This window comes from Bos taurus, chromosome 11, assembly GCF_002263795.3.
Source record: "Bos taurus isolate L1 Dominette 01449 registration number 42190680 breed Hereford chromosome 11, ARS-UCD2.0, whole genome shotgun sequence".
NCBI classification, from domain to species: domain Eukaryota; kingdom Metazoa; phylum Chordata; class Mammalia; order Artiodactyla; family Bovidae; genus Bos; species Bos taurus.
The window spans coordinates 44,481,385-44,508,176 of record NC_037338.1 but is presented as its reverse complement, the minus strand read 5'-3'; the positions used below and the strand labels follow the sequence as shown (position 1 = coordinate 44,508,176).

The following is a 26,792-nucleotide window of genomic DNA, read 5'->3' as shown; positions in this document are numbered from 1 at the left end:
GAGGCCTCTTAGCAGAAAACAAATCAAAGTCTGGGTTTCAAGTGTTCCTAGTCCTCGGTCAGCGTCCACACTCATTCCTTGCTGCCTGGGGAAGAGGATGCAGGCACCGCACATGAGAAGCTGGAGGGACTTCACAGTATCATCGAAGAGGGCAGTGTGGACGGAGGCCCGAGGCCTGGCCCCTGGGCTGCAGGAGTGGGTGTGGGGCTGGAGGGGGACATCCTGACGTGGCGTCAGTGAGTCTGTCTGAGTCCCTGCTGCTTCTGGGGAACTTCTTGGGGAAGCCTCGTCCCAAGCACACATAAGGCTGTGACCCCATTTTCTCAGAAGGGTCCCCAGTCCCTCCTCCCTCCATGAGTGAGCGGTGTGTCCTGTCCGCAGAGGCACATACAGGCCTTCAACATGCTTTTTACCCAGAAGGTCCACGTGTTTCACCGCAGCTCAGATTAGAAAGAGTGCTCGGCAGACCCACACAATCCTAATCTTTCCTCGGAAGGAGGAGAGCATTATCTTACTGAGAAAAGGCTCGATTTTTCTTCTTTGTGAGATTGATTCTTCTACATTAGCACTATGTCTTTCATGAGCATTTCACATTTTTCTAGAAAACACATCAGTATCATTTATAATTGACAGCCTCCCCTGGGGTGATCTAAGACGTACTTCTGCCAAGACATGGATTCAGATATTAAATATTAGTCAATGTCAATTATGCTGTGATTATTCAGGAAGATTTTCTTTATATTCAATTTTCATTCATTTCACCTGTGACTGTAATTTAAACATGGGAGTTTCTTTATCAGGTTAAATGTGTCCCTGTGCTTTAGCTGATGGCACACAGCTTCAAGTATCTTCTGAGATCTGGGGCCAGACTGAAATAAAGTGTTATGTCTCCAGATTGCAGGAGAATCTATTATAATTCTTTTGAAGGCTGTGAACAAAACACAGGCAATGGCAGGATTATTTTTAATCCCCGAAAGCACTTGCAATATTTCTGTCCCAGTGCTATGGAAACTGCTGGCAGGGAGAAGCCCCGCCCGCGAGCCGTGGTCCTTCCTGCAGAGCGGAGGCAATTCTGACTTGTTTATTTAACTGAATGGCCTGCTCCGTCAGTTTGAGCAAATCCACATTCAGATAATCACTCAAGGCCCTACTGGATCGAATTGAGGGAAGCCCAGAGTCTGTTTGGCCTTCTCTCTGTGTCACCCACGAATCCCCAACCCGAGGGGCAGGCTCCCTTTCCATGGCAGTCACCTGGCAAGACCCAGCCTGCCTGGGTTCTGGCGTCACCCTCTCTTACACCTGGCACAGTGGGGAAGACCCTGAGATATTCTAAGGCCAGTCCCTGCCCACAGCCACCTTCAGGCAGCGAGGTTCCCGGGGGCACCTCCTGGAATCATCCAGATACTCGGGCCGTGGTCCCCAGATGTTAGGCCGGCCGTGGAGGGGCAGTCTTCTAGCCTCAGCCACGTGCTTACTGGGTCAGCTATCCATGAGCACCAGGACCTGAGCCTCAGACCAATCCTGCCGCTTCTTGCAGGGTGACCTCTCCATCCACCAGCCTTCAGTCTGAAAGTACCCTGATGAGGGGTTGAGAGGACTGGAAACCAACTCAGCCTTTTGTTCGATGTTCCCAGAGATTTGGGGGAAGCGGCTCCTGTCGGGTCAGAGTCGCCCCAGCAGTGACAGCTCCCTCTCACCGGCCTGTAGCTCAGGTGTCTCTTCCCCACAGAGACGCCCCAGCCTCCCTCCATGGCCCTCGGGGTGGCTCCTCTGCTTTAAGCAACTCACATTCTGTCCAGCCAGGTGTCCAGGTGTCCCAGGGTAAGGAAGCAAATGTGGGCTTCTGCAAAGCAAGGATGCATCCTGACCTTGGACTAATGATATTTACATCGAAACTATGTGGAGCCACTGCCTCAGACATAAATGCCAGCACATGTCCTGTGAGCCCAAGACGGATGCTCTGTCATCCCCTCTGCATCATTTGCGAAGCACTCCTCACACCTGTAAGCATTTTGCCACCTGCAGATGCACCATGTCGCAGTGACTGAGAGTCCCCCTTGCCACAGGTTCCCTGGCCTCATCCTCATCCTCTGAGCAGAAGGCAGGAAGGTTCTTCCCTTCCAGATCCAAGGAAGGAACGCAGCTTCCTCTTCTCACCCGCAGTCTCATCCATCACCTCCAGGAAAATCTCTCCCAGACCTGCACGCCAGGCTCCGATTTCCCTCCAGAGTTCTGTTCACATCACTGTGCCTCCGGGGCTGCCAGTACTTCAGACTCGTGCCCAAAATAAGACCTGCTGTCTGGCCTCTTATCTCAGCCCCTGTGCTCTGCTGAGGGTCTTGATGGAGCCTACTGCCCCTTCCCTCGTTCCTCCCTGTCCAGCAGAGATGTTTCTTTCCTCTGGTGTGCACAGCACCTGCTTGCTTGTGGGGAGGGTGCGAGCTTCAGGACGTGCAGAAGCATGGATTCAGGAAAGGGAGACAGAGCCTCTGTGCTGCATGGGGGAGAGGATAAGGTCAAGGGAGGAGCAGGTATCCAGGGAAATGGGAGGAAAGGGGCTGAGGGTTACAGGCTGCCCACCCTTCACCTGGCATTCAGCACTTGCTTTGGTTTCAGTTTCCCCAGAAGCAGGTCCTCAGGGCAGGTTTGGGGTCATGTGGCTTATTTGGGAGGGGAGCCCAGGAAGCTATAGCAGAAGGATACAAACAGAGTAGTCAGCCAATAAAGAGTTCCCTGGCCAGTAAAGCTCCATGCCTCTGGGCACTCAGGCACCATACAGTGTCATCTCTCCCAGGACCAAGGGAACTGTCCTGCCATCCAGGATCATGCCTGGCATTTACAGCCTCTGCCTCTGCCCAGCGCAGAGAGCCCGGTTCTGGGCTTGCGCCGGGTGTTGTGGGGAGAGTGACCTCGGGACCTGGCAGCCCCCACCACACCTGCACTGTGTCTCTGGGGGCCCCATCAAGCAGTAAGGCAGGGGGTCTTGCCTCAGTAGCAATGGACAGCCGTGAAGAACCCGGGCAACCTGCATGGAATGTGAGCTGGCTGTGGAGGCGGGGGCACCAGGAACAGTGTGACTGTGTGGCTCCCCAGGCTTCCTGGGGTCAGCCCGGCTCACATCTGCATCCCCTGCCCTGCTCACCAGCAGGGGCCCACCCTCCTCAGGCCCCTCTGCTCTCTCCCTGCCCCTCCATGGCCCTGTCTCAGGGCTCCCAGGCGCTGCTTCTCCCCACTGCCCATGGCACCGGGTGCCCATGGCTCTGCTATCCCTCGCCATCCACTGCATGGGGCTCCTGGCTGCCCACAACCTGATAAACCTCAGTGCTTGCCTTATTCATGAGCTTGAGAAGCTGGCTACATATGAAACTGACTCTGGATTTCCACCCTTTGGATGCAGGTTCTGACTCTTCCACTGAGCAGCTGTGTGACCTTCGGTGACTCACTTGTCCTCTCTGTGCCCAGGTTTCCTCCCCTGCAAAGTAGAGGCCTCCTGTTAACTCACCTTGTGGGGAGTGTGGAGGCTGTTGCTGTATTTCCAACTGCTTCCGGCTCATCCTTCTTGCAGGCCACAGTCCTCCACCCTGGAGCCCCTGTTGAGGCTTTTTTATTTTTACACTGTGATGAAATATACCAGCTCACCCATTTTAGGTGTTCAATGGCATTAAGTACATGTCTGCTGTCATCATGCTATCTATCCTGAGTCAGATTCCTCCTTGTCCCAAGAGACTACATTCAGGGCTGCCCTCCAAGCCTTCCCAAGACCCATGCATCCTCAGGCTGGCTGGTCACCAAGCCTGACATCCTCCTGCTCCACCATCAGCCTGTGCTGTACTTGCATACCCATTGTACCCTGTTCTCCTGCCAATCAGGTGTCTTCTCTGCTCCTCACATTGTACCTTTGACCTTGCAGATGCCCTGCCCCGGGGTCCTCTCGCCTCCTTCATGAGGCTGAAGGCCTCCTCCTTGAAGCCCTCTAGGCTGCCCTTCATAGCAACATTTCAGTGCTGACAGGAAGTTCTGAGGATGTGCTGTGAACTTTCTCTTGCTGACTCTCTGGGGCCGGGGCTGTGCCCTACATGATGAATGCATGCTCAGGTACATGGACTGAGCGTCCATGTACCTGAGCTCAGTCAGACTGAGCGTATGACTCAGGATTGGCTGCCCAGTTGGTGCTGGTGGTAAAGAACCTACTTCACACTGTAGGATACATAAGAGACGCTGATCCAATCCTTGCGTCTAGAGGATCTCCAGGAGAAGGGAATGGTAACCAGTATTCTTGCCTGGAGAATCCCATGGACAGAGGAGCCTAGTGGGCTACATACAGTCCATGGGGTCACAAAGTGTCAGAGGTGACTGAAGCGACTTGGCATGCATGGATATGCATACGATTCTGGACACCCCAAACTAAGATGCTAAGATGTGCATTCAAATCACCACAAGACAATGACTTGGAGACCATTTTTCCATTAATTTCACAAATGTTTATTGAACAACTACTATGTGCCTGGGGTTTCCCTAGGCACTGGGGACATTCCAGTGTAAAAATACGTGGCTTGCAGGGAGCTTGTATCACAGTGGACTGAGATCTTTTCTATGCATTCGGTTCTGGAGACACGAAGATTTAAAAAATCTAGCTGCAATGATTTCATAAGCATAAGCTTCATTTTCCTTGCATGCAAAAATGAGGTTAAAATAGTTATCTCATAGGGCCGTTTAGAGGATTAAATAAAAAGATGAACATTTTTGGCATTGAGGCCTCAACAGATATTATTTTTTCCCTGAAAAGTCTAAAAAGCCACACATAGCTTCACAAACCTCAAGACAGCCTGACCAGCAGTCAGGCCCTCGCGCCTTTCTTCGGTAGCCCAGTCTTGGGCTGTGCAGGTCCGCGGGCCAGCCCTGGACCAGGCTGTGTCGGCCTCGGCGGGGCCCAGAGCGGCCACGAGGGGGCAGCGCTCGGCAGGGAATCTGCGCCACCGGCCGCGGCCCCGCGGCCCCCGGGCCTCCGTGCGCTCTTGCGTCGCTCTGACGCGCCCGAAGGCGGGCGCCGGGAAGGAGACCGCGACTCCCCTCATCTGCGCCTCCGGAGGAGGGATCGAGCGCGTTCCCAAGGCGGCCCGCGAAAGACTGGGGTCCGGCGGGCAGCGGCGCAGTCTCGGACCCGCGTCGCCGGGAGGACCCCAGCGTCCTCCCCCCTCCGCCTCGCCCGGCGCCCCGCGCGCCCACCCTGCTCTGGGGCTGTCACTTCCGCGCGCCGCCGGGCAGGGGACCGGCCGTCGTCGAGGAGGATGCCCGGGTGCTGGCTGCGTCCCCAGGCTGCTGGCCGGCGCTGCCCAAGGAGGCGGTCGGGATAGCGCCGCCCAAACTTTCCTTCGCTGCAGCGTCAGGCGGAAACATCCCGCTCAGAGGCTCACGGAGAGCGCAGGAGGCTCTGTCGCCAGAGGGGACAGGCCCGGGCCTGCGCTGCGGAGCGCCCTGGAGTTCCTGGGGGCGCTGAAGGCGCCTTAAGAACAGGACTGGTGTCCGGCCTGCGCCCAGGCGGGGCAGGTCCAGGGCGCGGCTGCCCCTTCCCGGCGCCCCGCAGTGACCGTGACCTCCGCGCGCTCCCCGCGCACGTGCTCGCGGCCGAGGACGAGGAGGGGTCTGGCTGCACCCGCTGGGCAGCGGCTCGCGGGGAGGCCCAGGGCGCACCGGGGCGGTGCGGGGGAGCGCGCACGCCGCGCCCCCGCCTCCCCCGGGATCGGACTGGCGGCTGAAAGCTCAGAGCCGCCGGGTGTCTTGCCCGCCCGGCGGCGCCGCTGGAACCCGTGCCGGCCGGACTCGCAGAGAAGAGACAGGTGTAGTCCGCATCTGCGGGCGCTGCGCTCCGAAGCACTGGGTGGGCTCGGCGGTCCGGAGGGGGCTTGCGGGACTCGGAGCTCCGGTCCCGGCCGCGCAGGCCGATTGGCACCCCTTGGCGCTGCCAGCCTCAGGGAAGGAAGTCGCGGTGTAGCCCGGTCCCCAAGCGGTCGTCCAGACGCGACCCTGGCGCCCACTGCCCTCGGCGGCGCCCGCAACGGCCCCGGGACCTAGAGGTGCGCGCGGTCGCCGGCGGCGCCGCCCCCATGCTGCTCGGAGCGCCCAGGCTGTGCGCATCCCGGGCGGCCGCCGCGGCGCAGAGAGAAGACGACGGCGACAGGCTGGGCGGGGACATGGACGAGTCGTCGCTGCTGGACCTGCTGGAGTGCTCCGTGTGCCTGGAACGCCTGGACACGACGGCCAAGGTGCTGCCCTGCCAGCACACCTTCTGCCGCCGTTGTCTGGAGAGCATCGTGAGCTCGCGTCGCGAGCTGCGCTGCCCCGAGTGCCGCATCCTGGTGGGCTGCGGCGTGGACGAGCTGCCGGCCAACATCCTGCTGGTGCGCCTGCTGGACGGCATCCGCCAGCGGCCCCGCGCCGGCGCCAGCCCCGGCAGCAGTCCGCCCGCGCGTCCTGGCCCGGGCCCCAGCCCCGCTTCGGGGGCGGCCTCGGCGCTCGCGGGTGGCGGGGGCAGCTCCCCTGGCTCCCCAGTCCTCCTCCCCGCGGCGACCGGCGCCACCTCCAGCCTGCGCGAGCTGGCGACCAGCAGGAGCGCGCCCCCGGCAAAGGTGGGTGTGCGCTTCTCCGAGTTGTGAGTGTGTTGTGGGCAGGGGGCAGTGCGGAGGGGCAGGGGACCAGAGGTGTTGTGCGATGGCCTTCACCTTGTGCTTCTTTCTCGACTGGCTTCCCTCCATCGACTCCATAGGTGTAACCCTCCGAGTCCCACTTGGCGACTCTGGGACATCACTGTGCTCCCATCCCGCCCCCTTCCAACTTCTCCTTGTGACTTGACGTCCATCCTCTCCCTCTGGAATCCCTGTGCCCACCTGCACTTGTTATGTGGCCTGTGCGTTTGTGTCAGTGCCCTCACCACCACCACCACTTGGTGTGGCCAGGACTCCCTGCCCCTGTCCCCATCCGGTCCCTTGCTGCACTGGACCTGTTTCTCCACCTGTAACTTTGCTGGGCCTTGGGTCTCTCTGAACATAGTCTTCTCCTCCTGGACCCCAGACTAACCCTCTGTACACCCTTGCCCACCTGGACTGAAGTTAGTGCCTGCTGATTTCCCGGGTCCTGGCTGCTGGGAGGTGGGGGTGGGGGGGTGCTCCTGTCTGGTGTCTGGCAAGAGGGAGTCTGGCAGAGGCCAGTGCACACCTGGGTTACGAGAACACACACTGTAAACCCGTTTAGCAGGAGGGAAGAAGTCAACCTGGAGCCCAGGAATGTCTGCTTCAGCCCTAGGTGGACCGGGCCTGTCTGGCAGCCCTGGTCCTGTCCTGGGATCTCAGGCCTGCCGTGTCCCCACTGGGTTGTTATTTGAGGGTTTTTCTCCTTTTGCCTTTAGTGCAGCTCCGTCGTATAGCGTGGACTGCTTCTGTTTCAAAGACCGTATCTGGAGGGTTCCGGCGGTTTTGTTTCAAGAGCTACTCAGAGTATGTCATTTCACACCTCGGCCACCTTGGGCTCTGTGGCTGGGGGAAGCCAGCCCGTGGGATGCTGGTTTAAGTGAGAGATGAGAAAGTACTTGTGTTTCATGTTTTGTTTAAATGTGGAAAAGCTTAAAAGGATTGTTGATCTGTTGCAAATATTCACTTTAGAAAGCACAGCCATACCCCTCTGCTTTTGACCTTTTAAAGGTCTGGTGGTGCAGAAGCCATTTAATGAATCCTTCTTTTATCTGAAGTACTGCAGTGAGGGAAGGTCTCCACCAAATTGCTCAGCACTGCAGTGTCTCTGAGGTCAGGAACTTAAGCCCTTGGGTAGTTAAGCTTTGGAGTTAAAAGTCAGACTTTGCCAAACTGGGTTTTTCCTATTAATCAGGGGGAATGACCATTCTCAAGTCAAGAATAGTCAAGGAATATTTATAAACGGGATCACTGCTGAAGGGGAATTGATGATATTAATTGCACGCCTGCTCAGTTGTTTCAGTCGTGTCTGACTCTTTGCGACCCCAGGGACTGTAGCCCACCAGGCTCTTCTGTCCATGGGATTCTCCAGGCAAGAATACTGGAGTGGGTTGCCATACCCTCCTCAAGGGGATCTTCCCGACCCAGGGATGGAACCGGCATCTCCTGTGTCTCCTGCATTGCAGGCAGATTCTTTACTGCTGAGCCACCAGGGAAGCCTGATTGTGTTAATTAATTTGGTTTTTAATTGTGATTAAATCCAGTTATAAGTGTTCTTGTTACAGATTTTTAGACTTTTCTTTCCCGCCTTGCTGTTATTGTCTAAGGTATTATAACTGAAGGCCCTTTTTTTACAAAACAAGTGGGTTACCTCCTCTGGCTCAGAGAATGAAATGATTTTTGAATGATGCTTCTAGTGAGGACGTTTTGTGAATGGAGTCTGATCAGGAGGGTGGGAGGCCTTGAGGCAGCTCCTGGAATCCATGGCATTTGCAGGATTTAAAGACATTTGTGAAGGGGCTGAACTTATAATTTTTAGTGATGACACTTAGTTCCAGAGAATTAATTTTTTGTTGCCTGGAGTTGGGGATGATTAACTGACTTTCTGTCTGGATACGTGCAGCAGATTCCGTCCAGGTCTGTCTGAACCCAGCAGACTCTGGAACACATTTCCCTTTTTCATTTTCCTGTTTTACCTAAGTGGGAGCTCAGTCCTTTTTTTTCAAGGCCCCCTCACCTAAGACACACTAAGCTTGTGTCTTAGGAAGGGTCCGAATTAAATCTGATATTACATTTGATCATTTTCAGAGAGGAAAGAAAGAATAGCGTCTGTGTGGACTGTAGTATCATCTAGGCTTTTAGCCACTGGTTTTCAATAATCGCTGGATGTCTTGGGCAACCAGATGTCCTGGATAGAGGACTGTTAGCAGCCCCTGTGAGTGTGGCAGGCAAAACCTTAAGCTGAGCATCACTTCCAAGTAGGCTCTGGTACTTGACTGTCCACTGGAATAAATCTGGATCCGGGTGTTGCCGTGTGCTGTTTCATAGATGGGCACTTGTCATCAGTGGGTACTATGTATGCCTTAGTAGTAGGTGACTAAATATAAGACAGTCCCATTTCCCAGCGAGAAGCTCCTCCAACCTTCCTTTGGGTCAGTGGGGAAGTGTGGATGTTTTATTAGGTGGGTGGATTAGCAGGTATCTGCTTAGATGTCTGTTAATTTAGTGACAGGTAGATACTGGAATCGGAGAAGGCAATGGCACCCCACTCCAGTACTCTTGCCTGGAAAATCCCATGGATGGAGGACCCTGGTGGGCTGCAGTCCATGGGGTCTCGAAGAGTCGGACACGACTGAGCAACTTCACTTTCACTTTTCACTTTCATGCATTGGAGGAGGAAATGGCAACCCACTCCAGAATTCTTGCCTGGAGAATCCCAGGGGCGGGGGAGCCTGGTGGGCTGCCGTCTATGGGGTAGCACAGAGTCGGACATGACTGAAGCGACTTAGCAGCAGCAGATACTGGAATGGACTTAACTCCATTCAGTTCTGGGAACACTTTCCAAACCCTCACTTGCATCTTTCACTGGAGGTGCTGGGACCCTCCAGCCTGGTGGGCGGGGCTCTGCATTCACCTGTGCTGCCTGGGACAAGGTGTTAGAAATGAGTTAAACCTGCTGCCCTGGAGCTCTTACACCATGGTTTCGGTGCCCACTGCCCAAGGCTGGCAGATGCCACCATCCTGTATGGCTATCAGAGTCACCTTAGCCCGTGGGATGCGCTGCCACTGCAATTGCTGAGTTTCTCAGCCTAAGCTTTTTTTTTTTTTTTCTGTTTTACAGTTTTGCAAGGTGACCCCTCAAACACCCTAACTGCATTGATGGAGGTTTTTAGGGCCACTGGTCTTTCTGAGAGGGTTTTGTGGTTCCCAGTTGAGTAATTCAGAGAGTACTTTTTAATGTGAATGAGTAGGGCATAGATATCAGACAGCTGCAGTCTTTTTCTGAGTGATTTTCTGAGAAAATCCTTGCTTGTATCTGGCATACACCTGCACTGTGCAGGCGCCATCCTGGGTGACCAGGTAGGCGTGTCCCCGATGGAGCTGACATTAGGGCCCGGAGCCATTCTACCCTCAGGAGGTTCCTGGGGGGCGCCAGGCAGGTTTTGGCCAGAACTTTGTGGTGGTTAAAGGAAGGACATTATCACAGTTAAAGACCTATGGAGGGTTTGGCTAAGGCTCTTGCTGATGGAAAACATAGTGCTAGAGTCTGACTAGTTTGCCCGAAGGTACTTAAAACCTGTGTATCTCTTGGCCAGCAGTATCTCCGAGAGATGGGGTCCGGGTAATGGGAGCGACCCAGTAATGGGAGCAGCGAAATGAACCATACCAATGATGTCTATTTGCTATTATATCTTACAAACACACACATACAATAATTCACCATATTTTGGATGCAGACTCAGAGTGTTCTCTGGGTTCTAACTTGCCTTTCTAGTTTGAGCCACAGTCACAATTTATGGTTTCCTATTTGTTTCTTTCAAATGGACTGAGGACTAAGAGACTCAAAATAATCTGAGTGGAGCACCTTCCAGATTTTAAATAATTCCCCCTGAATGTGTTCTGTTTTTGTTCCGGCCAAGTGACAGTTTTTTTTTTAAAGCCATCTCTCTTTGATAAGTCTTTCCTAAGTCATCACCTTGGTTTTCCAAGAAGTGACTTTTTATGCACTTAGATTTCTTTGGTTTACGTACTATTTAATTAGAGTTGTATCTATAAGTAAGTATATAAGCACGCTTGCATAAACATGCTTGAGAATCCAGACAGCGGACTCCTGGTGAGCACCAGCCTCCCCAGCAGGCGTGTTTACCTGGACAGTGGCCAGTCAGGTGCAGCTCTCTGTGGGGTGGACACCTTGGCTGTCCTGTGGAGGGTTAGGGCTAGGACATGACTGTGTCCTAAGGGTGGGAGGCTGTGGCTTTTTCTAGGGTGTCACAGGGGCTCCAGAGAAGGGACTTGGAGGTTATGAAAGCCAGGCTGCTCCCAGGATGGCAGGCAGTGGTGACCGCGGTCACTGTGTCTCCAGGGCAGATGCCAGCCTTTGTGATGGAAGAGTCGTGCCAAGTCCTTTGGGACGTGTTTTTAGAAGGGCCTTGGGTGCAGAACCAGCTCTTCTGGGACACGTGGCCATTATTGAGTGCCTGCTGTGTGTGGGTAGGCTGGGCGGTGTAAGTGTGTCTCCTTGCTTTCCAACCGCAGCTCAGCGAGGCTGTTTCTTAGCAGATGGAAACTGACCTTGGAGGTGAACTCTGGATATACCGGCCTACTGGCTTCCTGATTAGCCACCTCTCACTATCATAGACCTAATCAGTTAGAGACTCTGGTCCCAAACCAGGCAGTTGGGTCCTGAGGTCACTCTGCCCACAGCTGCAGGTGTTTTGGGCCCTATAGGCGGGCCTGTGCAGAGTGAGGTGCTGGTGGGGGTCCCGGTGGGAGAGTGTCATGTTGGCTGTGGCTCTGGGGACAGGTTGCTGGCAGCTGTAAGTGTGGAGACCCGGGCATCTGGGGTCTGTCCAGGGCTCCATTCTGTCCTCAGGGATGTATCTTCGTTCACCCTGTTCTGTCACTGTCCTGGGATGACACCAGGGGTCTCAAAGCAGATGCAGGGGCATCGTGACACTGTGAGAGGCCAGGTGTTCACTGCTCAGGTCAGGGAGCAGACCCAACTCGGCCACCCCCACCACACACCCCCGCACCCCATCCCTGAGGACTGGAGCCCAGCTCCTCGGGGTTTGGGACCCAGGCCCACCTCCCCCTGGGCCGCGCCCCACTGCCCCACCTCAGGTATTGGCAGGTTTCAGGGCTCCTGAGGGCCATGTGAGGAGGGTGGGTGGGGACTTGATAGACAACCAGGACTGGCACTGAGGATGGGTGTGTTCATCCCTGGGCAGATGGCTTGACTCTTCTGGGCCTTCTCATTAGTGGTGGGGAGAGCTTGTCTGCATTAGTGGGTGAAGGAGGTGATGCAGGTGGAGACCAACACAACCCAGGGGCTGTCGGCTGGGTACCATCAGCCACACACATCTTGAAACCTCAAATCACCACCAAGGTGTGCTCCTTGGGTCCACCTGACTGCTAGTGGAGTCAGAATATGGTGTCCTAAGTTGTGTGTGTGTATGTGTGTGTGTGTGTGTGTGTCTCTCATACATGTTGTACCTCTAGGTTCAGAGTCGGTTCAAATCTAGTTCTCATGACTGAATCTCTGAATGTTGAGGAGCGTCTAAGGGCTTGAATCTGTTTCGCCTTTAAATTGCCTCCAACTTTTATCTGTTATTGAGGTAGTGTTCTTGATCCTTACAAGCTTCATTGAACTGAAAAAAAGCCCAAAAGATCATCTGTTTTAGGGAAGGCAGCTTAATAACCCTGCTGGGTGCTGAGTTGCTGCTTGGGCCTCTGCTGAGAGGGAAGGGGCACAGCTTCCTCCTCTGCAGGATGGGGGTAGTAGGATGGGGGGAGAGGAGTCGGGGGTCTCGTCTATACCTCCCACCTGTGCAGGAAGTGGTGGTGGGGGCTCATCTACACCTCCTGCCTCTACAGAACAGGCTTACCCCCGTTGTTCCCTCATCCAGCCCGTAAGAGCCCATGGGCTCGCTGGAGCAGGATGAGATTGAGTCTCAACTATAGAGTTGTTTCAAGTGTGCATTTCACTTCAGTCTGTATTTAACCTTTATTTTTGCAGTTAATATACTCTTTTTCGAGGTACATTTTTGGAATAAAACATCAGCAGGATTCAGTTGGGGAAATGCTCTAACTTTATGGTGCTTGAAGAGACCAAGGTCACTTTGTATCTGATTTGCCTTCCTTGGAAGATCTTCCAATCTGATGTACTTGATGCACATGTCATGATGTACTTGATGCATGTGTGACGTCAGTCCTGTTGGAATTCTAATTCACCTTGAAATGCGAGAGTGTCAGAGAGGTGGTGGCTGTGGTGAATGGTTTAAAAACTGTGGTGTGGCTCCCTTCTCCCTCCACACAAAACTGGACTAAAAAGAGCAGGTGAAGCAGCAGCATGATTCAGAGTCTCTTCGTAGGCTGCTGCTCCTTCGAGCCGGACTTCAGCTCCGATGGGAGGACTGGAGTCCAGCAAGCCCAGGGAGCTGCTGCATGGACAGCATGCTGCAGGCAGTCCACTTGCGCCAGCCAGCCCTGGACAAGCTACAGTACTTGGGCAGCAAAGAAATGCTCTTTGTGTATTGTTATTTTTCATTTGCTGCTTGGTCAACACATCTGAGTCACGTTAAGTGAAAATCTTGCTGCACTAAATGGAATTCTAAACATAGCCCCATAAAGGGGCCAGAGAAAGATGCAGTGTCAATTATTCAAGAGGGTCGAACGTACGAGGTCTCATACTGTCACAGTTCCCAGTGCTTTCAAAAGTGATTTACTTCTTAGTTGTCCACTGAGTGACCTTTCCAGTTATATCTTTCTGCTTCTAGGTCTTAGGGCACTTGGTTTAGTAACTTGAGTTTCTCTTACAAGTATGACAGGTAAATCATCAGTTGTTTAGGTAAATCGTCTGGAATTAGAGCCTGACCTGTTCATTCTCACTCAGTGACAAATATATTTCAATATATGTAAATGGATTTATGTATATACATACACATAAAAGACGCTTACTCCTTGGAAGAAAAGCTATTACAAACCTAGACAATGTACTAAAAAGCAGAGACATCATTTTGCCAACAAAGTTCTGTATAGTCAAAGCTATGATTTTTCCACTTGTCATGTACGGATGTGAGTGTTGGACCATGAAGAAGCTGTGCATCGAAGAATTAATGCTTTTGAAATGTGGTACTGGAAAAGACTCGAGAGTCCCTTGGACTGCAAGGAGATCCAGCCAGTCCATCCTAAGGACTGATGCTGAAGCTGAAATTCCAATACTTTAGCCACCTGATGTGAAGAGCTGACTCATTAGAAAAGACCCTGATCCTGGGAAAGATTTAAGGCAGGAGAAGAGGGCAACAGAGGATGAGATGGTTGGATGGCATCAGTGACTCAGTGGACATGAGTTTGAGCAAACTCAGAGAGATAGTGAAGGCCAGAGAAGCATGGTGGGCTGCAGTCCATGGGGTTGCAAAGAGTTGGACATGACTTAGTGACTGAACAACAACAAATACACATATACTAATATATAGGAAGTATAAATATATGTGTATCATTTTTATATGTTACACATTTACCATTATTAATTTGGTTGGCATTTCATCCCTTTGAATGAAAGTTTGGGGACTAGCTGACTTCTGGTGACCTTTAGTTTCCTCACAGTGAGTCGTGTGCTAAGAAAGCCCATCCAGATGGACTGAACTGTCCAGTGGTGACAGGAAAGACCTGTCTGTGCCCACGCTGTGTCCAGTTCTGGCAGACCCCTCTGGCTCTGCTACCAGCTGCCACAGGGCTTGGGCAGCGCTGGCCTTCTGGGTGCTGTCCGGGCAGAGCACATGGATGAAGGACCTGGATGTGTGGCTGCCCGAGAGCTGCCAGCTGTCACTGGGATTCATGGGACCAGTAGAAAACTGGCATCGTGCGGTCGTGTCTTCTGGGCCAGTTAGTGAGAGGCTGGGGCTTGAGGTGTGTGCAGGTGTCGGCAGGTGCAGGCGGGCACTTGTGAAGCATGGAGGGAGGCTTGAGTAATTGGCTCTGGGGACTGTGGTTGCTGATGGGGCCGTTTTGATGAGTAATAGACCCCATTAGATCCAGCAAGGTGCTCGATGATGTATAATTAAAGACGGCATTAGTCAGGCAGAAACCACAGCGTTTAAAAGTGTGCAAGGAATGGTGTCTCAGGCTAAAAGCTTGCATCTGGGATGGGGGAGGCAGGATGCGAACCAGTCTGAAGCTGCTGCCTCTGGACAGTTGGGTGGCTGTTCACAGGACAGCTGGTGTCCTCCTGAGTCTCAGATATTTGTAGTGACAGCGGCCATGGTAGTTTAGAAGTTTATTTTAGGTGAATTTACAGCTTGTGGAACAGTTCTGATTGGTTACCACAAAACAGAAGTCCTATTTCTGTTCTCCGTGGAGCAGGCTGAGCCCAGGTGAGCGCTGGTCTGAGACCCGTCTGCACATTCCAGCTTCGGCTCCCAGTCCCTTCCTTATTCATGCAGTGGAGGGTGGGGGTGTGTGGGGTGGGGGCTTGGGTCTCTGCGGGTGGGGGGAGTGGGCCCAGCGGCTGGGCTGAGCGCTGCCCTGACCGTCACCCACCTGACCGTTCAGACCTCTCTGTCCAATGCTGAGAGAACCGTGTGCCCCGCTGGGCCTTGGCTCCTGGACTCCTTTTAATCAGAGTCAAGCGTCTGGCAGACAACCTCAGTTGTTAATTATGCTGCTATTAATATTCATGTTGACAGTCATCTGCTCTTCAGCCCAGGGGTTCCCGCAGCGCTTCACAGGCCAGGAGGCGGGCCCCCTCCTGCAGCGACAGACACAAACGGGAGCCCAGGTCACTGCTCCAAATGTCTGCTCTGTGCCTCCCACCAGTGTCCCCAGGGGAGGAGGGCTGCAAGGCTCCTCCAGGCAGCCATGTGGCTCTGTAGCCTCACAGAGGCCAGGGTCTGGTCTCTGACGCCCTGGAGCTCAGAGTGTGGGTGTTTCAAGAGACCAAGTGGGGTGCCAGCTGAAAAATGTCAGATGCAATGGAGATATTTTGTGATGTGTGTGTTTTATACTCTAGATGGATTAATTTAGGTAAAAAAAAAAAAAAGTTACTGAGTTCTCTTTGCATTCCATAGATGATGTCTTTATTCTGTGGAAGAAAGTGTCCTTGAAAGGATTGCAGCCATGGTCCTTTATGAACCTGGTGCTCCTGGACTTGGGCCACACATTGAAGTCCTGTAAACGCTGCAGCGTGGCCCCAGCCCTGAGGTCTTGATGCATTCGATCTGGGTGCAGCCCAGCGTTGGCTTGTCAAAGTCCCCAGGTGGTGCAGATGCTGGCTGTGGGCAGTGCTGGCCTGAACCACAGAGGCTGGGGAGGTTGGAGGAGTCAGGAGGACATTTCTGGAAGCCCTGCCTCCCAGACGGCTGGCCAGGTGGAGAAGGAGTGTGGGCTTGGAGGCCTGGGACCCCGAGGTGCAGGGAGCAGACTTGGTCCTGGAGGGAGGTGATCGGGGCCAGTGAGGGTCATTGACCAGCTGGACAGGAGGCTCCAGGGGAGCCGGAGACAGAGGGTCATCCTCGGCCCTTTTATTTAGGAGCCTGACGCTGCTCTGCTCATTAATTCACTTAATAAATAATTCTTTGGGAGAAAGTTTCATACAAAAGCAATAAATTTGGCTCATTAATCCACCAGTGCTTGTGACGACTCAGCAATCTGGGCACTGTGGTTGCCCCCCTCTATGCAGACCCAGAGGAGTGTAGGAACTTGGGCTTTTCTGGGGCCATGCTGAGGTGGAGGGCTGAGGCTATGAGCCCCTCTCCACAGGGCTTGAAGGCGAAGTGTGAGCTGGGTTCCAATTCTTTCCCGTCGTTTTCACCTCACCAGGATGCCCAACTGGGGAGATGCCAGGATACTTCCTGCGGTCTTTACCACGTCATGAAAGAGGCAGGTGGGTGGGAGAATTTCCTGGTGGAACCGAAGGGGCAGATGTGGAGGGAGGGAGTCTTCCTTTCCCACCTGAGGGGTAGGTGAGAGTGGCCTGCTGTCACTCAGGGCCGGAGCCAGGGGCAGCCACTCACCTCAGAGGCCAGGGTGACATGATGACCCGCCCTGTGCTGGGGAGGTGGGGCTGTGGGGTCTTCCTGCATTGGAAGGCCTCTGCATTCACACGGTGAAACCAACATTATGGAAATGCAGTTAGTGAACCTGGGTCCCCAGAAGTGTCCTTCTGTTCAGTGTTCTCACATGGCAGCCTCTGCCGTCCATCTGAGGCTGCCTGCCCCCTGGACTGAGTGTTAAAATTGGGCCAGATGTGCCTGCTTGGGGCTCCACACTGGTGGCCATGGAAACGGACTAGATACAGAATCTTCTCCTGGACATCTGTGCCTCCACGGCTCAAACACATGCACAAAAAGCTACCGGATTTACACATGTTCAGATAAAGCCTTCGGATGGCACAAATTCTAGATTGTATCCTCCAGGCAGTGCTGTCTGCAGGTCTAGGATGGAGACCACCTGTGAAACATACAATTTTCTATAGCCACATTACAGAAGTCAAAAAGCAACAGATGAAATTGGCTTAATAATGTATCTTATTTAACCACTCGACCCAAATGTGTACCTGAGCGCTGCTCAGCACAATACATTCTCAGGGTGCTTTGCCTCCCTGGTCCATGCCTGGTGCCAAGCCCGCTGTGTCTGTCACCGGCCAGCACGCCTCAGCGATGGTTCAAGGGCCACACATGGCTGCAGAGCCCCCTGGGGGCACCAGGCTGCTGGCAGAGCTCCAGACACTGTGATAGAGGGCTGTCGTCTCCTGCTTCTACATTTCCAGTGACCTGTGCCCACGTGATTTGGAGGGTCTGTGGGCCATGCCAGGAGCCCCTCTAAAGTGTCAAGGTGACAGGATCTTCCAATGACACAGGCTCTGGGGATTTGGTGTGGTGACAGCGGGGGCAGCAGGAAGGTGCCCCGAGGACCCCTCTGGACCCCAAGTGTGGTGGTTTCCTGCCTGGTCGATCACTTGGGTCCCTTCCTCACCAGCTTCATCATCAGCGGGCTCTTCTCTGGGTCCTGACAGGCATGGTGTTCTATCCCCTGGACAGAGTGAAGTCCAGCTCTTGTAGAAGGAGGGCCAGCGTCCCCCACATAAATGGTTATGAAACTGTCACCTGCCTAGCTGTCGGTTTCCTGAGGTGACAGGTGCACCATGGAGGAGGGGTGTTTCCCTTCTCAGTCACCTGCAGTTTGTTCAGGGTGATGGTGGTGGGGGGCACTCTAGCTCCTTTCAGTGACACCAGGCAGGGCAGGGTTGTTTGGGTCTGACTTACCCTTGGGGCGGTGTCCAGGGCAAAGCCGGGTTAATGGACTGTTTGAAAGTTCATGACCTGAAACTCAGATTTTTGCCTTTTCTGGTTTGCACTGTGTATTATCAGATTTCTATATCAGGCTGTGAGGACTTAGTTCAATTCAGTTCAGTTGCTCAGTCATGTCCGACTCTTTGCGACCCCATGAATTGCAGCACGCCACGCCTCCCTGTCCATCACCAACTCCCAGAGTTTACCCAAACTCATGTCCATTGAGTTGGTGAGGCCATCCAACCATGTCATCCTCTGCCGTCCCCTTCTCCTCCTGCCCTCAATATTTCTCAGCATCAGGGTCTTTTCCAGTGAGTCAGCTCTTCGCGTCAGGTAGCTAAAGTATTGGAGTTTCAGCTTCAACATCAGTCCTTCCAATGAACATCCAGGACTGATCTCCTTTAGGAAGGACTGGTTGGATCTCCTTGCAGTCCAAGGGACTCTCAAGAGTCTTCTCCAACACCACAGTTCAAAAGCATCAATTCTTTGGTGCTCAGCTTTCTTTATAGTCCAACTTTCACATCCATATGTGACTACTGGAAAAACCATAGCCTTGACTAGATGGACCTGTGTTGACAAAGTAATGTCTCTGCTTTTGAATATGCTATCTAGGTTGGTCATAACTTTCCTTCCAAGGAGGAAGCATCTTTTAATTTCATGGCTGCAGTCACCATCTGCAGTGATTTTGGAGCCCCCCAAAATAAGGTCAGCCACTGTTTCCAGTGTTTCCCCATCTATTTGCCATGAAGTGACGTGCCCAGATGCCATAATCTTAGTTTTCTGAATGTTGAGCTTTAAGCCAACTTTTTCACTCTCCTCTTTCACTTTCATCAAGAGGCTCTTTAGTTCTTCACTTTCTGCCATAAGTGTGGTGTTATCTGCATATCTGAGGTTATTGATATTTCTCCCAGCAATCTTGATTCCAGCTTGTGCTTCTTCCAGCCCAGTGTTTCTCATGATGTACTCTGCATATTAAGTTAAATAAGCAGGGTGACAATATACATCCTTGACGTACTCTTTTTCCATGATTTAATGAAGAGTTAGCATTTCATTGGAAATTCAGTTCCTGGGTTCCGGCTGGAGTGGGCTTGGGCAGGGACTGGGTGTCCCGTGGTGTCCTTCGTAGTTGGTCGGCAGCCCCACACCCTGTTGACTAAGGTGAACGATTGTAGCATTTGAAGTTGTGTCTCTACTTTGATGACACATCTTTTGCTACTTAGGATTTATTTCAAGCAGAGTGTTGGGTCTGTGATTTAATTCTGAGTTATAACATTGAGCTTCAATATAGCTTCCATGTAACAGTGCACATATAATACACACTGTGTAAGAGTACACATGTAATGGCACCCGTGGAAGAGCACACATATAAGTGCATATGTAATGGTGTACATGTAAGAGTACAAATGTAACACACATGTAAGAGTACACGTGTAACACATGTGTAAGGGTGCACATGTAACAGGACGTGTGTGTGGGCGTACATGTAACAGTGCACATGTAATGGTGCACGTGTAAAGACACACATGGAAGAGTGCATGTGTAAGAGTTCATGTGTAATGGCTCACATGTAAGAGCACACATGTAACGGTACACGTGTAAGAGCATACATGTAACAGCACACGTGTAAGAGTACACATGTAATGGTGCATGGGTAAGGGCACAGATATAATGGCACACATGTAACAGTGCATGTGTAAGAGTGGACGTTTAATGGCACATGTGTAAAAATGCACATGTAATGGTGCATGTGTAATGGAGCATGAGCAAGGGTGCCTGTGTAAGAGTGCATGTGTAATGCTGCACATGTGATGACACACATGTAAGGGTGCACATGTAACAGTGCATAGGCCCAGGTGTGTAACTGATGCAACATAGACACACCCTCACCCCAGACTGCGAGACTATCTTAACTCCCAGTGTCTCTGTTCACTGTGTTCACTGCACCAAGAATGTTGGGTTGATTTAGCTTTTCTTGGTGACTGGGGGTCACTCATGGCAGTTCCTGAGCTGTCCCCTGAGTCAGGGATGCCCTGGGGGCCCCTGGGGGCTCCTGTGCTTCTGTATGAAATGCCCCACGTTGGCAAAAGCAGGGCCTCCCCTCTTTGCTGTCACTTTAGTGATTGCTGGCTTCGAGCTGTCCTCTCTGCTCCTACAGCTAATTTGCAGTCACCTTTTGCAGATGGAGCCCACTGAGGGTGTTGCTGGGCTTGGTAACACTCTGGAGCTGTGGGTGGAAGGTCCGACAAGTCTCACCATGGCCAAGGGCAAGTATGTATTTCCAACTTGTTGGTGGCTCCCAAGCCAGGTGCTGACACTGCCGTGCTCCATCCAACGTGAGGATCTCATAGGGGAGCAGGTGACCCGAGGTACTTGTTTGGGGACTTTCAGGTGATTCTGGGCAGCGTCCCTGAGTGTGAACACAAAGTTGTAATTTTTACGTTTTTAGAAAAGTGATGTGAGGGGTTGTGTAACTTTCCATGACGATGGGAAGTTACCAACCAGTTGCTCCTGATTTGGTAGTATCCACTGTGAGTTCTTTTCAGTTTAAATACTCTCTTGTTTGAAGATTTCCGAGTAAAGGTAACAAAGGCCAATTTCTCCCTGAAATAGCACAGGGATTATACATTCCATCAGCTTGCTCCCTGTGGAAAGAGTCTGCAGCTCTGACCTGGAGGGCTCCGGCGTGTCTTTGGTGAATGTAGGGTTTCCTGTGATGTGCCTGGCATGTTCTCATCCACTGGGATGAAAGCCCAGGGGCTGTGATAGTGACTGAGGATCTTCACATAAGTCACTCTGACCTACTTCATGCTCTGGGTCCCTATCCTGTGCCACCCACAGACCCCTTTTCCTGGGAGTCCCAGGTCTGGGCTGACTCCCAAGCTGGGCTTGGGCAGCTGGTGACCGTGGGAGTTTGGGTTGTTCAGGCTCTGAGCCCCACTCTTGCCCTGTCATTCAAGGCAGCTTCTCCTCCCAGCAGTTGCTGCTCCCACAGGTGTGTGGGTCCAGAGGCAGTGCCGTGCACCTGATGCGAAGGTGGGCAGGGAGGCTGCCGCTGCAGCCACTGGGGGTGATGAGACTAAGTCTGCTGAGGTTGTGTGGGTAAGTCCAGGCCACCTGGTGGGCTTTGCATGTGAGAGTTGAGGGTGGATCCTTTTGAAAACATGTAGATCCCCCAGTGAGGAGGGGCGTCTATCTCTCTGGCCGTGGACCTGCCAGTCCAGGAGCAAGGGCCTGTCTTGACCCCCAGGGCCGCCTGGTGAGAGGCCATCAGCGTAGTCAGCCTTCCTCTTGGGTGGGAGTCTCTGCCTTCCTAGGGGAAACCATGTGGTGTCAGGACACAGCGCGAATGGTATTTGCACACAAATGACTGTGCCCTGATGGGCTCCCCTCCTCCAGCTTCCTCACCTCCCAGAAGGGTCCACAGGGTCTGGGCGGTTCTTCTTCAGTCACTGAGGGCAGCTTCTCAACGCCTCTGGGCCAGCGAGTCCTGGGAAGGGCTAGCTTTTTGCACGGAGCAGCCCTGCCAGATCTAATGACCTGAGCTTGACTTCACTGGGGTGAGAGCCCACCGTGGGATGATTCTATATCCATCGGAGAGTTAAGCATGGCTGGGATGTATGTGTGTGACCAGGAGGAGGGGAGCCGCTTTTGCTAAGTTCAGAGCGCCTCCCCATGAATTCCAGGATTTCAGGACGGCTCCCCTGCCCTTGCTGTGAAGGTGTAAGTGATAGTGGTGTGATGGCAGTGATGGGGCTAATGGGGGTGATGGAGGTGATGGGGCTGATGGGGGTGATGGAGGTGATGGGGCTGATGGGGGTGATGGAGGTGATGGGGCTGATGGGGGTGATGGAGGTGATGGGGCTGATGGGGGTGATGGAGGTGATGGGGCTGATGGGGGTGATGGAGGTGATGGGGCTGATGGGGGTGATGGAGGTGATGGGGCTGATGGGGGTGATGGAGGTGATGGAGCTGATGGGGGTGATGGAGGTGATGGGGCTGATGATGGTGAGGGAGGTGATGGTGGTGGTGGCAGTGGGGTCCCTGCAGTGGAGGAGCTTTGGAGGCCTGTGATCCCCTGGGTGCCAACTTGTTCAGAGGTCCACTTGCTGTTCTGCTTCTCTGGGCAGAGCAGATCCTGGCATAAATCACCTTGTGCTCGAACATGGTGGGGGCATCACTGTTTCCTGGACTTTTAATTTTCCTGGGGTCCTTAACTTAGGGATGCTAATACATGAATTGAGGTGAAAGAAACATCAGCTCCTGTTTCCCTAATGACACAGAACTTAGCCTTCATCTTCTACTGCCCGAAGCCCTTACAGTTCTGATGGCATTTTGGCCAAAAGACATCATTAAAAGTATAGTTCTTATGCCTTTAAAAGCTTCCTTAGGGTGGAAGAGGTATGGTGTGTGGTCCCGTGGCCATGGGGAAGTAGGGTCCCTGAAGAGCCCTGGGACCCCAGGTGTCTCACATCTGCTGTCCCGCTCTTCCTGCCTTTCCTGTGGCCACGGGGCCATATTTTCTGAGAGTTGGTCCATCCTGCAGCGGGACGTTCATTCAGCAGTTATCTGGGGCAGAGATGGGGAGCCCCAGGGTCTCAGGGTCAGTCCCTAGGCAGATTTCCAAGCTGGAGACATACGATCTTTTCCTCAGTTCAGGGGAAGCGATGGGCTCAGGGTTCAGTGACTCCCAGGTAAACAGGACGACTTGCCAAGTCTAGGAGCCTGGGGAGGGGGGCGTGGCTGGACCTGGGTGGGGCTGCAGCAGAGTGGGTCCTAGCAAGGCGAGGCGGGGCTGGGGGGGTTAGTTTATGGACACCCTGCTTGCTTTTTGACTTTTCTTTTCCTGAATAATTTGCAGAACTTAAGCAGCTCACCAGGTTTTTGTTGGTTGCCAGCGTCTGTCTGGTCGACTGTCCTTTTGTCTCCTCACCATATCTGTGTCTTGTCTGCAGTCTGCTTAGAGTTCAGGGGTTTTGTCGTCTTCAAGCAGAATGGTGAGCTCTGCTGTCAGTTCCTCTCGTGGGCTGAGGCAATGAGCTCTCCCGTGCCCTGAGCCCTGCTCCTTCTCTCTGTCCTTCTCAGAAGGACGCTGGGGGCCTGGGCACACAGCTGCGTCAGGACCCTCCTGCCTGAGGGGGGACAGTAAGTTCATCTGGACATAGAGCAGCTGTGCCGGTCCCTCCTCATTGTCTGTTGTCCGGGAGACGCTTGCTCTGGGAGTTTGGTCCCGTGATGCAGCTTGGAGGCCCCACCCCTCGGTGCCCTCCAAGCCCCTGCTCTGTGTCCCAGACGGTCCTTCGGGGCCTGGGGTCCTAACTCACTCCAGACTGGGAGAAGGGCTGCATCTCTTTCACAGACGGAAGACCTGTTCATGTTTCATGTGGATTTGTTTGTGAAAATCTCACTTCGTGTTCCATTAAGTACACAAATGTGCAGAGAACTGAACCATAGCTACCTCCTTTGTGGTAAAACTCAATCATTTTCTGAGTGACTTTGAGCTGACTTGTCCATTTCCCAGTCAAAGCCACTTCCATTGAAATGACCCCAAGGCAGGGGGCTTGGAGAGCATTTCTTCCTCTTGGAACCCTCTGCACAGGATGGTTGATGAGGAGCTGGCCATTTGTACCTCCAGTAGGTCCTCGGGGGGGCGGGTCTTCAGTCACAGATGACTGAATCATGTTTGAGCAAACAAAGTGAGCTCTTAGCCCCCCCTTAACAACAGCTCAGAGAGCAGCAAATCCGAAATCTTAGGTCTTTGCTTTGGCGTAAAAGTGAGCTGTGTACTTCCCTCATGGTCCAGTGGTTAAAAATCCACCTGGCAATGGGGGGGGACATGTGTTCAATCCCTGGTTTGGGAAGATCCCACAACTACTGAGCTTGCTTGCCTGGAGCCTATGCTCTGCAACAAGAGAAGCCACCTCAGGGAGAAGCCTGTGAACCACAACGAAGAGTAGCCCCTGCTCGCCCCAGCTGGAGAAAAGCCGTAACAAAGACCCAGCTCAGCCAAAATAAATAAAATACATCTTCAAAAAAAAAAAAAAGTAAGCTCTGAGCAGAACCTTTATTTTTAAAGATAAAGAATCAGTAAAAGGAAAAGTTACTTTCCCTAGGGGATTTTTCTAGGTGGGTGAACTTAAAATTAAATGAGTAGTTTTTAACACTGTGACCTTAATAGAAAATAATTCATTTTTCACCAACTTTAAGCTGTCATTCCAACAGATTAGTTTTTAACACGCATTTTAGTTTTGCATTTTAATTATTTATGGGATAAGTGCTGATTTATTTTTCCTGAGAGTCCTTTGAACATTTTATGGTGATACTTCACTTATCAGGATCACTCACATTGAAGCACATCAAAGAGCCAAGCAAGCAGGTGTCCACCTGACCCTCTGTTTATATCCATGAGACTTTCTTGGTGTCCCTCTGGGGCTTGTCTCCTCTTGGTTAACATACTGGGAGAATTCACTGAGTCAACCTGCATTCATGCCTGCTCTTTTCTTGGCACAGTGCTAGGTGCTGAGAATTCAAAGGATAATAACCAACATATAGCCTGCTGCTGCTGCTGCTGCTGCTAAGTTGCTTCAGTCGTGTCCGACTCTGTGCGACCCCATAGACGGCAGCCCACCAGGCTCCCCCATTCCTGGGATTCTCCAGGCAAGAACACTGGAGTGGGTTAATATTTCCTCCTCCAATGCATGAAAGTGAAAAGTGAAAGTGAAGTCGCCCAGTCGTGTCCGACTCTTAGCGACCCCATGGACTGCAGCCTACCAGGCTCCTCTGTCCATGGGATTTTCCAGGCAAGAGTACTGGAGTGGGGTGCCATCGCCTTCTCCGAACATACAGCCTAGTGATGGAAAAACAGTCTGTACCATAATCATTTTGTGAAGTGTTAGTCGCTCAGTCGTGTTGGACTCTGTGACCCCATGGACTTTAGTTCATCAGGCTCTTCTGTCTGTGGGATTCTCCAGGCAAGAATACTGGAGTGGTTAGAGCCATTCCTTTCTCCAGGGAATCTTCTGGACCCAGAGATCAAACCCAGGTCTCCTGTATTGCAGGCAGATTCTTTACCATCTGAGCTACCAGGGAAGCCTGTTATTTTGTAAAGCTTGAGTTAAATGGTAATTGTAGACATTCAAAACATGTAAAAATGCAGAGAAGGAAGTCAGTCAGTTGAAAGATCATGTCAGAGAGGGCTGGATGGAGGGCTTTGAAAGATGATGGATGAATAGCGATGAGAGAGATTGTCCAGTTGGAAGGACGCTGCCTGTCCTGGAGACCAACAGTTGTCATGATTTCTGGGTAGATGTGTAAGGGCCACGGAGGCAGGAAAAAGGGCAGTTATGTGGGTAGAAGCCAGGCTCAGCCCTGAACCTGAGTTCACAAGAGCCGGGGCATCGCTGGATGCTTTCAGCAGAGATGACGCTGTTTAGGGGAGAGGGACTGCTGTGTGTAGAGGTGGGGACATAGTCCTCAGGTGAGGCCGGTCAAAGACCACACATGGAGGAGGCTCTGGATTCTAGATGAGCTGTGACTGCCCCCTGAGGCCGTGGAGGGAGGATGAGAAGATGACCGAGGAGCAGACCAAAGGGCTGAGGAGGAGCCCTGCCCCGGGGCTAGGCAGTCAGGCTTCTCCCAGCTTTTCACCCACTAGCCCTGTGACCCGAGGGCGGTTACTTTTCACTGTTCCCAAATCTGAAGCAATGCACTGTGTCACCTGGGCGTGGGGCCCGGCTGGCCAGTGAGACACACCCAACCCCCTTTCTTCTCATCTGTTAGAACAGGAGTGGTGGCCCCTTGGCAGGGCTGTTCGACAGGCAGGTTAAGTGCCACCTGGGGCTGGTGCACAGAAAGGGACGAGTGGCTTTCTTTCACTTCTATAAAGATGTTCGTGGTGGGACCCATGGGTGTCACCAACCAGGCAGGAACAATGGACATGAAGTGGTTTGGGGCAGGGGTTTCTTACCTTGAGACTGTGGCTCCCAAGAGGGTCTGAGGATGGACTTTGGAGCCCTGTGACCCTGGGGACCGTAAGTGCTTTCTCATGGAGATTCTGTTTTCCTGGGGACTGTGGCTGTCAGATTCTCATGGCAGTAGGGGTAGGGGCATGACCCCACCAGGCTGGAGCCGTGATCTGGAGCAAACAGGGGTCCTGAGGTGTGTAAGGTGGACCCGGTGCCAGGCGGCCTGGGTGTCCCAACCACGCTGAGATCCTGATCTTTAAAGGAGCCTGAAAACTCTCAAAGTGACTCAGGCTAGGAATGCTCAGAGGAAAATCACAGGAGTTGTTCCACTTGATCCTCCGGTAGATTTTGATGTAAGGAGTATCAAAGCCTATTAGACAAGGCAGTTCTTCTAATTTATTTTGGCTGACTGCCTGATGGCATGTGGGTCACCATGTAGTAAGCTTGTTTGTTTAATCCGTCCTTCTCCTTTGAGATAAGATTTCTGTCCTAAATTGGAAGTTTCTAGGGAGCAGGAGCCTCATTTGATTGGTCTTTCTATCTCCCAAAGCATCTAAGTTGCTCGGGAAGCCAGCAGACCTAACAACCCAAGTCTTTTCTCCTAGTTGTTCAAGCACGTTTCAATGTTAAGATATAAGCAAAACAAACAAGCACGTGTTCTAAAACCAAAACACTTTCCCTTCCTACGTCTAAACCCCATCTGTCCTGTTACACTAACCACAGTTGAAAATATTTGAAAAAGTTACAGAAAGTTTCAAACAGCAAAACTTGAATTTGCCGCCTCAGCAACTATTTGCATAGCATTTATGCTGTCTGAGGTATTCTCAGTCACCTGGAGATGACCTCTAGTCTGCCGAGGA

At 52.6% G+C, this 26,792-nt stretch overlaps 1 protein-coding gene across 3 annotated transcripts in view; it reads left to right on the top strand.

The window, feature by feature from the left end:
* The first annotated feature begins 5,036 nt into the window (after positions 1–5,036).
* Positions 5,037–26,792, top strand: part of SH3RF3 (SH3 domain containing ring finger 3) — a 162,860-nt gene continuing 141,104 nt past the window's right edge. For all 3 annotated transcript variants that reach the window (XR_003037172.2, XM_059891754.1, XM_002691276.5), the window contains exon 1: positions 5,037–6,626. Coding sequence is in view for 2 of the 3 variants with exons in the window: in XM_059891754.1 (XP_059747737.1) it covers positions 6,105–6,626 (522 nt within the window). In the remaining variant the exon portion in view is untranslated. The remainder of the gene's footprint in view (positions 6,627–26,792) is intronic.